This window comes from Centruroides vittatus, unplaced genomic scaffold, assembly GCF_030686945.1.
Source record: "Centruroides vittatus isolate TY-2023 unplaced genomic scaffold, ASM3068694v2 contig_753, whole genome shotgun sequence".
NCBI classification, from domain to species: Eukaryota; Metazoa; Arthropoda; class Arachnida; order Scorpiones; family Buthidae; genus Centruroides; species Centruroides vittatus.
Window position 1 is genome coordinate 312,468 of NW_027122489.1, and position 12,459 is coordinate 324,926.

A 12,459-nucleotide genomic window follows, 5' to 3' on the forward strand; every position below is an offset into this window, starting at 1 on the left:
GTAGAGTTCCTCCTCCAGACAAATGATTCTATGAAGTAACGAATAATAAGATCTAACGTTCTTAATCGCTTTGCTGAGGCATAGATGTTGTAGCTTTGGTAATAAGGAGTCACAGCCCAACAGAAGTCTGATGCAGAAAATTGACATCGGGAATACACCGTTAATACGGCACTGCTTAAGGAATTCAAACTTCATTCTTGCTCTAGAAAGTTTAATAACTAATCTTCTATAAAGTTTGGCTGGTGAAGCCATAATTCGAATAAAAGAGAAACATTTACTGGACTGTAAAACAAACGTACTACACCTTATAAGTATCCAGTAGGAAGTTTTTATTAGAATAAAAACTTCCTACTGGATACTTATAAGGTGTAGTACGTTTGTTTTACAGTCCAGTAAACGTTTCTCTTTTAAAAAATGAAAATTATTAATAGCAATAGGAAATAATGTCACTAGATATAAAAAACATGTATCCCAGTATAACCAAAAAAAGATATCAAAAATTCATTATTAAGAATAAATGTACCTAATTGGATAATTAAGTTATGCTTATTAATAATAGAAAATAATTAGTTCCGGTTTGAAGAAAATTATTACCCCAAACTGACGGAATACCAATGGGAACACGCATAGGCCAGAGATTAGCAGAAATTTTTATGATACAGATTGATAAAAAAATTAGAAATATACATGGAATAGAATTTTACAATAGGTATGTGAATGACTGTATTATTATATTTGACAGTAAAAATACAAATGAAGAGTTAATATTAGATCAAGCAAATCAACCAAATTAAAACAAATATCCAGTTTGAATTAGAAAAAGAAAAAGCTGTATTGCCAGTGATGTTCCTCAATTGCAATTTATGATATCAGAATGTAGTTGCTGAATTTTGAATTTGTAATTGACACTTCAATCCATAATTTGAGATAAATAATTTTCTCTCAAAACCTTCTATAAGATAAATTGAATTTAGCTGAAAATGCAGGGAGAAAATTAAATTTTGAGATAGAGGTTTTCAAGATAAACATGTTTGAGATAGACAGGTTTAACTGTATTTACTAGCATTATTCTGATGTTTCTGAAATAAAGAATCCTCTTTAACTTTCAAACAAATTATGTGTAATCAGAAAAAATTTATGTATAATGACTGGGTTCTAATACTTTCAGCATAACTTTAATAGTAAAGAAAGAAAACTGAAATAAACAATTATTATGTAAATTAATCTTTATTCATATATAATATCATACAAAATACATGTAATAGAGAATCTATACAATAATTAAATGTCTTTAATGAATATCTGTTAAAATTAATTAAGAACTATTCTAAAAAAATATAATACTAAAAGTTCCCCCATCAAGCATGACAGACTACTTTTTATGAGAAAGTAGAAATTGAAGAATTGAGAAAAGTAGAGATTAAGAAATTCAAGAGGTGTTGCTAATATTTCAACAAATTACGGCCCTTGACAAAGCCATTCTTATTTGATGTTACTCAAGTCAGACTTCACAGCCTTCAGGAGTCTCAGTTTTTTTTATTCTTTTAGATCTACAATTTACCTGACCAATTTCACTCTTACACTTTCTCCTAGGCATTTTTTTTTTTTTTTTGGACAAAATAGCAAGTCTCTTCAATTCCACATTAATAAAACAAAGATGAATTGTAAATGTACTGTACATTAGTTAGATGAGTGATAACACTTTCTAAATAATGGACTTATTAGATCGTTACTTCCAATGACTGGATAATAGAACATCATGTGGTCACTATGGAAACATTTTTAAAAAATGTGTTATAAAAGCAACACAATGTGGCTATCTTCTTTTAAAGTATAAATTTAATGAAGTAAGTTTAAAATATGCCATTTGCCAAAATATTTAAAAAATTGCAACAAGGGAAATTCTGCTGTCAAGCATGAACTAAATGAGATCTCTGATGTCACTGCCTGCAACCACCTATCCAAAATTGATAAAGTGTTTATTCTATAACTAATATTTCTGCAAAATAAGTAGCCTATACTTTCCATCAGAACATAAAATGAATATAACCAAAATTTCATCTGGATTGGACAAAAATTGCAGGAGTTAAAAGGAATTCACACACACTTGTGCACGTGTGTTTATATTTATATTACTAATATTCATATAATTTGTAATAACTTTAAAATTTAATTTACTCTAATTTAATAAGAGAGAGCCAAGTAAGTGAGGAATATAACATCTCTTATTACAAAATGGCATTGATCTGCAATTAATATCAGATTTTCTTTGATGACTGCTTTGTCTAATTATGGATCTATGCAACTATCTATTAAGTAAACACCAAAACTGATAAGTTCTTCAGTTATTCTTTTTATATATACTGATGTTAATGAACATGCATCAAAGTGGCCTTACATTTTTATTATATCAATGTCTTGCAAGTGTGCAAAGAAACTACCTTTTACATTGTATTAGCATTTTGAGATTTTATATCTGTTTGAAGAATTATATTTCAGTACAAAGTTTAAAGAATTACATTTAAAATAGTGATTGTATTATAGCATGTACTAATACTTTAAAGTTTATTGTTTCTGCACAGTTTTAATACTACATAATTCATGTAACAGACAAATTTCCGGATTGAATTGACTCATCGACAGAATGAATAGCTACTGCATGAAGATCAAAATAAAGGTAATAAGAAAGCATATATATGTGGGTAGGAAGAACAAAGTGGTCAACTTGGTGCAGGCACATTGACTAGAGTAAAGCAGGGACAAAAGATTCATTTACCCCAGAACAGAACAAACCTTGGGGTACAAAACACACCAGTGTTGACAATGACAACAGTTTTAGATCTATAACAGGCTAATATCCCTGTTAGCTATAACAGTTCATTCAATGCTTATAGGAGGAAAGCCATTTACAGAATGTTTTCTTATGAGTAATTTTAACCATACAGAATGGAATTATACTGTAATGAGAAAAATTTTGAAAAATCATTAATAAAAAGACAATAAATTGTATTCATTATAACCACCAAATAAATTATAGAATACTAAAAACTGAACCTGTTACCGGTGTAATTTGCGTGAAAAAATCTTCTTTCCTGGAGCAACTAAAATGGCGGGAAGCTATATCCATCTGTAAGGCTAACCACCGGACCACATGTATAAATCGGAAGGATGAGATTAATCTTTCTATAGCGTGGCAGGCCCTCATAAACAACGATCTATAAATACCAACATCAGCGCACGAATGCGCATGACCACCTTAATGTTCGTTATGCGAGTTCCATATTTTTGTTTAAACATCTGTGTTCTATTTTTAGATTCGGTTTTTTATTTAAATGTATACGTTCCTTTTTCGAAGTGTTTTGTCGGAATTTTTCTCTACCTGAAGAAGAGCTATTTTGAAAGCTCGAAAACGTTTGTGGAAAGATTTTTTCACGCAAATTACACCGGTAACAGGTTCAGTTTTTAGTATTTCATTCCCGGTGTCAGAATGAAGTGTAATTTTAAATTATAGAAATTGACTTAAAGGCATTTACAGTATACCAAATGTGAGAAACGTTTTTAACTGAAAAGCCAGATTTCATTTCACTGAGACATAAGCCCACATACTATATAGCAGGTTGCATACTTGTATACATACATAAAAAATATACATTAATTGTATTTAGTTTGTGTTTTTTAAATGAAGACATCTAACATTTTCGTAACTCAAAAACTGAAAAATTAAATTTGTTTCATTTTATAATCATCATCAGACCACACTATAAGCCACAAAAAAGGTACTGTACTGTACATGCAGCATGAAAGGCTATAGGTTTCTCACTTGTGATTTAAACATTAACTAATCTTAAAGCCACTGATTGAAGTTTTTGTTTATATGACCTTACAACCAATGACATAAAAATAGATAGATGCTAAAAAAAATCAAATTTATGATTTTAATTCTTGCTATGCTGATGATTTTACACCAGTTTTATCCATTCTGAAGATCTGGCCAATTTAACCAATCAGGCATCATAAGTTAAACAAATACAGGAGGGCACTGCTATAGCTATTCCGAGACCCCTTGCTTAAGTGGAAATTCATATAAAATAAAAGGTTCGACTTCTGTACTGGTGTGAGCAAATAATTCGCATTCAACCTTTTAAAAACCAGTAATAAAAATTTGAAAACAAACGTTTTCGACCGTTAACTCGGTCTTCATCAGGTTCTAACTATATAGTTAGAACCTGATGAAGACCGAGTTAACGGAAGACCGAGACCATGGTTAATGCTAACGATGGTGAGCGTACTTGTTTGATAACTTTGATCACTAATTAATTGGAATGAAGCCAAAGTTATCAAACAAGTACGCTCACCATCGTTAGCATTAACCACGGAAAAATTTGAAATATACAGATCAGGGACAACAGGTAGATGTTTGAATTATAAAGACGCAACGAATTTGCCAACTGCGTGGAAATACATGATTGACAAACACCCCATTTAATCGAGCTTACAACGTATCCTCATCCCGTATAGAATATAGATATATATTATGTCAACATACATCCCAGATCAATACGTTTATTTAATTAATTTTATTAATGTTTTTATTATTGTTTATATTTTATATTTTACATGGAATGTTCCAACGGTTTTTTAAAATTTTGAAATATCGTGCACATATACATTCGATCCTGCACGAGATAACATTCCAAAAGTAAAAATTGCTTGAAGATGACCTGTGGAACAGGTAGAAAACGTTTGCATTATTAAATTAATAATTTCTCAGAAGTATAAGGTGTCTGAGTAGTAAAAAAAAAAAAAAATATGTATATAAAAATAAAAAATTTACCTATTTTCTTTCTGATCTGCGTACAAAAACAATTTTTCGACAGGCATGTCCATTTACAAAAAAATTACATTTTTTTTCTTTCTATGTGGACGGCTTCAGATTTTCAAAAGAATAATTTTCAAACTTGAATTGGAATATTACTGCTACGTCATGACTACATAAGAATTATTATTTAAAAATAAAATAAAAGACTATCGTCTGTAGAATTAAAACACTTCTCACCTGTTACACGTTAACAGGTGAGAAGTGTTTAAATATTTTAAGCAGTATACACCATATTCCAATATAAAACCATAACTATTATGATAAATAAAACTATGTTCAGTGTTGTTGTTAGAGTTTAATCCACAAAATATGATGTGTCCAGCATCCGAAACGGTTTCACCTTCTACAAGACAATGTTTCCTGTCGGTTCCTTACCTGTTTCGGCAGCCATTTTGTGCACCCTCTGTCAGATTTGGCGCTTTCCAATTGATAAAAAAAATTAAATCATAATTTAAGTTACTAAAAGTTATCTTGAGAAAGTGTTGAAAAATCAACTTTTTTACGTACCACTTGTACGAAATGAACTCGTAGCTGCAAATATCAAAAATTTGGTCTGGAAATTTATTTCCTTTATGAACCTATATCTCAAAAACTTAATAGGTGATTTAAAAATTAAAAATAATTTTGAACATATATTTTGCTTATCTACCCATAGCTCGCGGGAGTGCACCTCATACTGAAACACAGTTTATAAACATAGTATGTATTTCACACCTCCCCCTCCCCACTTAGACTATGCCTATGACAACAAGTCAATCGTGACACATTTTTAAGATAAAAAGTAGATCTTATGTACACAAAAGTTGGCCACCTGTTCTATATGCCTTCTCTAAGATATGATCTGATAAGCTACTTCTTTATCAAAAGTACTTCCTTACTGTTAACAGTCCTAGTGGATGATTGATTGTCAGAAACAAATTTTGCCATATATATAGCACATTACATTTTATTGCACAGGTGTACTGCTATCACACATCATTTGCATAACACTTGCATGACGACACTTTGTTGATTTACATATGACAGTGAGTAGCTGATTTAAGCTACTCATTTTTCATATTGTTGGTTTTACACAAGTTTTTTTGTTGCTTTAATTTTTAAAATTAGTGTACATTGAAGAAAAGCAGCATTAGAAGGTCTAAGAGATACAACAATAAGAAAGTTGAAAAGATATTAAATGCAAATAATATGGCACTAATCATTAGAATATAAAAAATTACGATTGTGAAGCCCGAGCGATACTCGAGCTCATGTGTTTTTGATATCATAAAAATGTCAAATCAGGGGAACAAGCTTTTGATTCTGATGCTCGTAGAAATTGGAAGGATACTTTAAATCGGGAAATATTAAAGCTATTAATCGAGAGAAAAATGTTCTTTTTTTAACCTTAAAAGGAGATGCAGCGCTGATATTATGTATCAGACTTATAAGAATTCGAAACAATTGAATACGAGCAGAGGTTTCAAGTTGCGATTAAATTCCCTTGATCGGAATAAAACACAGTGTCGAATTTAAACCTTTGATAGCTCGAAATGGTCGGTCGTCTGCCTAGAGACAGGAAACTGACCAATCAGGAGCTGGAGATCCAGGGGAGAAAGATCTTATAAAAACCTGGATCTCAAGGGCAAAGCAGACTTTTCTCTGCCTCCCCTTGTGAAGACTTCTCCCAGCTTCTGTCCGTGTCAACCACTGTTCAGACTTTCCCCAGCTAACAACTATAATCAACTGTCCAGACTTTTCTCTGCCTCTACAAGTGGACACCATCCGATTGAACTTCGGGCTTTCACCATTCGTCACAACCTCCCACAGTCGAGCATCAACTGTCTGCCCCGGGGCCAACAACCGAACCATCAAGAGCCACCAGAAGACAAGACACGCAAGACACACTAGATTGTAAGACTTAGTGTAAATAAACAGGTTTGTTTGTCACTGCAGCTATTTGCCTCACTTTCCTTTACCCCACATACGATAAGTCCTGACATTTGGAAATCACAAATTCGGCAACCTCACACGATTGATTGTAAGTAGTATGGCAAAAGTTGGAAAAACTTAGAATGCTAATTATTATTATTTTTTTGTTGTTGTTCGTTGGATTTTAGTGCATAGATCTTATTAGACCAAATAGTTAATGTTAATAATACAAAGAAATATTGCAAATTTTCTTAACATTCTAGACAAAGATAACTGGAAAACTAATTAAACAGGTAAAGAAAATTAAGTGTATGGAAGGAATGCTTAATGGAAATGATAAATGCAAACTAGAGTTTAATCTAGAGGTGCTCTTGAAAAATTAAATTTCTAGTTTAATTTTTCAAGAGCACCATTTCCTATTACAGGAAAAGATGCTTTTAAAAAATTAAGATAAATCAATCATTAAAGTAATGGATTTAAGTCTAAGGAAAAGAGTAAGAATTTTATTTGGAATATCATATTAAGTTATATAGGGCAGAAAAACAGAAAATCCTTAAAAGCTTTGAAATATGGAGGAAAATGAAGAGAACAAGCTGAATTGAAACAATTACAAATGAAGTACTGTACAATAAACCCCCAATATAATGCGCATGTCGGGCAGGATACAGCACCTGCGTTATACCGAGTGGCGCAGTGTAACGTAGTTCACCTCTTTACTTTAGCAATAATGCCAAGCTTTTCTTTTGCACTGTAAGCTTTTCTTTTACTCATCATGCATACAATAATTAAACACTATTCAAAATACATGTAGAAACTCAATACATACACAATTACTCAATACGCAGTAACAATAAAATGCGCTACTCACTAACGCCACATGGACCTGTATAAACGTGTCTGAGCTTATTGCGTCATGAACATTGCCTGCACTATAACCAAGTGCATGGTATAGTGAGCAGTGCTGTAAAGAAGGTCCACTGTATTAAGAATGAATGGATAAATGAAATAAGACGTTTTCTAACATATAATGAGAAGAAATTTTGTTTGATAATTTTGAGAACAAAGAGAAGTTATCAAAACCTAAAGAAAAAGACCAAACAACATGCAAAGTTAAGAAATGGTATGGACTAATTTTGATTTGATTTCTTACAAACAAATTATCTTTAGATTTGCTTTTCAGAAAACAAGAACTTATTCACTTATTTTCAAACTGCATTCAATTTGCTTTGTAGGAGTATAATACAGAACAATTCAAATTTGAATACTTTTACTTCATCCATTAGAGAACATTTAGAACTTACAACCTTTTATGCATTTCAAAATTGCATTTTCTATATGATTATATTTATAAATATTGAATTCTCTTCTATTTTATATGCTTATTGAATAATTATAAACAAACTTAAAAAAAGTCAGTTCACTCAAATCTGATTGTTGACTTAACTGATCCAATCAAAAACATGATTGCATTCACCATGCAATGAACTAAACTGCAAATAAAAGTTACAGAAAATTTAGATATTTCTAGGAAAAAGAAATTGTGTTAAAATTTTTAAGATGTTTTAAAAGTCCAACTAACTATTATTAAATTTAATAAATATACAATAATTTTGATAATACAGACACTATAGAGCAGCGATTCTCAACCTTCTTAGCTCCGCGACCCCCAAATAGTAAATATAAATAAAATTAATATTTTGTGACCCCCCACCCAAAGGAATAACAACAGTAAGCCTGACTATTACTAACTGAATTTTGACTGTAATTATAAATGTGAACTTTTTTAATTATTATATAATCACATTGCACTAATTTTATACATTAAGAAAATACCAACAGTATAAAAAATTTAGTCACAGAAGCATTGAAAATATTAATCCATTTTGCCACGTCTTATCTCTGTGAAAAGGGTTTTTCATCTATGGTTGTGCTAAAAACTAAATACAGGAATCATCTTTTATTACTTGAAAACAATTTGCTTTTGTGTGTTTCTAATGTAGATCCACGTATGGAGAAAATTTTAAATGAAAAACAAATGCAACCATCACATTAATTTCTTTTCTTTACATGTGTACTTATTGTAAGTTAAATGTTTATAATAAATGATTTTTTCTCGAAAAATTATTTCATTATTGTTTTGCAACCCCCCTTTAATATCACTGCGATTCCCGTGGGGTCACGACCCCCAGGTTTAGAAACGCTGCTACAGTGGAACCTCGCTTAATGAGCATAATTCGTTCCAGAACCTTACTCGTAATGGGAAACACTCATTAAGCAAAACAATTTTTCCCATAGAAATTAATGTGAAATATGATAATGCATTCCATTCCAAAAAATACTCAAAAACCTTATTTACTTGCATATAAGACAAGGTTTTTATTCCTTTTTCACTGCTTCAAAAATCTAGGGTTGTCCTATATGCACAAGTGAAGGATCCTTTGCGTTTTTGTAATAATTTTTGTGAACCGTGTATAGTTCATGCTCAGAGTGCTACCAAGGTCAAGGTGAATGTTGCTTTTAAAGAGATGATCCAAAAATAGCTAGTCACTTAGCAATGACTATAAATGTAGTTATTTCATAATTGTTAAATTGATATTTTTAATGAATATTTGTACACTCTGAATCATTAAAACTAAACTTTTTCTAGTCATGTGCATTATAATCTTTTGGTTTTGCTACATGGGTATCAGGTGAGTGGAAAAGCAATCTTCAAAAGCTGATAGCAGTCATTCAGGAAATACTGAATTTTAAATTCACTCGACAGATCAGAGGATGATGCTTTGTGGAGTAAGAGTGAAAAAGAGGAGAACTGTAACAAAGCTTCGAAGGGCGAATCCGAGTAGACAAAACGTGATAGTGTCAAGAAAACATGGTTGTTTGCCTTAATACGTACATTTGATGATAATTTATTTGTGATTAAACAAAATAAAATTAGAATTGTATTAATAAATCTAATTTTCTTTATTTTGATCTTTTAAGTCACACCTCATCCTATATGAGAGATCATCTTATACGCGAGTAAATATGGTATTTTACGTATAACATTTATTCAAAGAAAATTATACAATATACATTGTTAAGGAGCGTGAATCATCATCATCTTTTCTACTAGCACGGAATGAACCAAGCTGGAATGCAAATTTGATTTGCGGGCGGGGGGTATCACAGATAATAGCATGATGGAGCATGCACACAATCCGGGACTTCCCCTCTCCTCGTCACGAGAAACTTCGCTCGTTAAGCAAGTCATTTTTTAAAAATTTGATTTGCTCATTATGCGAAACACTCATTATGCAAGGTGCTCATTAAGCGAGGTTCCACTGTATATATCTTTATTTAACTCATTTTCCTTTGAGTGATTACATGTTGACTATTTGGAATGTATTGGTTTCACTTGCTTAATATGCTTGTCATTGCTTCTGCTGACAGTACAAAGTCATCATTTCCACATCTGGAAAATCTTTTGGCGTATATTTGGTGAATCTTGCTCCATATTTGCTTCATAACTTTTCACAGACTTTCCATTATCTAGGCTTTACTCAGAAACAGCTGCTGTTTAAGATGGCCAAAACCAAACAAAGTCAATTAGAATTTACAGGTATATTTTCATTATTAATGAGCATAATGCTAAACTAGTCATGCACAGATTTCATGTACTCTTCTATTAATGAAGCAGTATGTGCAGATGCTTTGTTGCAATAAAAGTTTTGTAAATCACACTATGATAAAGCAGAGAAATGTTGACTTTGACATTTGATTTGAGATCAGTGTTATGTATACTTGGTATGGTGGTCTTTATATTCAGTGGCACTCTGAGGAGAGGAAGTGGTCTAGTCAAACACCCCAACCACCACTATCTTTTTTCAAAACTTTCCTATCTCAAATGAAACCTCAGTACTTATTCCAGCACACAATTCAATAAACACATACAGGTTTTATTTGGGATACTGACTGTTGTTCCAGCTTTGGAAGTTCCTATTTCCTTTCCTTCCATGCATTTGGCATGTTTTCTACCTTGAAATAACAGATACTTCTCTTTCCATTAGTATAGCTCAGACACATCAAAGTCTTGTCAACAGTAACCACATGCTCATTCTTCCATCCAGCTAACTAGTTTTTAAGTTTTTGTAATAGTTTTGTGGGCCTACTTGTGCTTTGACTCAGATTTATAAACTTCTATTTTCTTGTGGGTCAAACTTCAGATTTTTGGATAAAATAATTTGCACAGATTTAAGAGTCAAATGACATTTTTCATCAATTTTCTTTTGTAGCATTGAGTTTTTCCTCAATTTCTCAGGTTTTGTTTTGTTTTGTTTTGTTTTATTTGTTTACAGCAACATGACACATGAGCAATCTGCCGAAAGGAATGCTACCTGGGAGGGTTTTCTATAGAAAACTAGCCCCTATTTAAATGCTACTAATGTGAAGAAAACCCAGAAAACTCCACATGTCCAGCTTGCTGACAAGGTGCAGACCCCCTGACTAACAACCAATGTTCATTGGTTTCATCTACTCAGCCACTGTAGTTGTTCAAGACTTCCATTTCTTGATGATCTGAACAGTAAGAACCAGATATGGCTACACAGCTTTCCCCATTGACAGCAACCTGTCTTATAAAACTGACATGATTAATAACCATGCATGCTACTGACGGCAAAGTATTACCAACAACAGAGCATGCCGCCCGACCTGATCAGCATCTGCAGCTAGCTGAGTCTAGATGACTATCATAACATGTCAGGATCCCTGCCAGATGCCATGTGAGCACACTTCCAGTGGACAGTGTCCACTAAATGGCTGGAGTAGGACCAGATAGGGGTAGATGAATCGAAAACTAGGGCACATATGACCATAGGGGTAGTAGTCCTGAGTAGCAACTTAACTGAAGTATGGTCATTCCACGAGACCTGCAGTGTTTTTGGGGCAGGAACCCCCCAAATTATAGACCCTCTGTGAGAGGGAAAAACAAAATTTTGGTATATTACGTAGGTGTCACGTGACCGGGATGACAGATATAGTCCTCCCGATTTGATGGCGCGGCCCGATTTTGGGTGGCTATATCTCGTGAGGGGTCGCCCGTAGGGGTGTGGTTCATTAGACATTTTTTGATCGCACAGGGGGTCTATCGTTTGGGGGTTAAACCCCCCTTTCCCTCTCATAGAATGTTACCTGTAAAACTATGTTTCATGTACCATATTTCTGTTAAACTATTATTGGAAAAAAAATTTCAAATATCATGTCATTACAGTACAGAATTATAAAATAAACAGCTTAACTTCTACAATACTAACTTCGTTATGGTCTTCTACTATAAATACAGGCAAGGATTTCTTTAGTTTCTTTCGGAATCTTGCACCTTCTACCTTCGAACAACAAGCTTCCATCTTTTTTTTTATTACAATGTAGATTCTTACTAACGTTTTATCCTAAAATCGGTTTTCGTTTGCGAAATGAGGAAAGGCCATTTAATTTCAAGCGCTCCACGTGTTAAACTGAACCAGATCAGCCAATCAGAAAAGATTATATATAACTGTTGCCAATTTATTCAAAATTTTTAATATTGTTCATCCTGGAAAAATTTTCGCATCTTTTTGAAATAAAACAAAAATAAAAAAATAAATTTAACAAAATTACTAATAATAATATATTAGAGGTATAAACAAACATTC

General features: G+C 32.4%; 1 protein-coding gene across 1 annotated transcript in view; it reads right to left on the minus strand.

Annotated features, from left to right (window-relative positions):
• The window catches only part of MESR6 (misexpression suppressor of ras 6), a 154,582-nt gene extending 142,403 nt beyond the window's left edge, over positions 1-12,179 (minus strand). Inside the window, exon 1 of the mRNA XM_067277660.1 lies at positions 12,082-12,179. Within this exon, the coding sequence (XP_067133761.1) occupies positions 12,082-12,174 (93 nt within the window). The 5' untranslated portion in view covers positions 12,175-12,179. The remainder of the gene's footprint in view (positions 1-12,081) is intronic.
• Between the last annotated feature and the right edge of the window lie 280 nt (positions 12,180-12,459).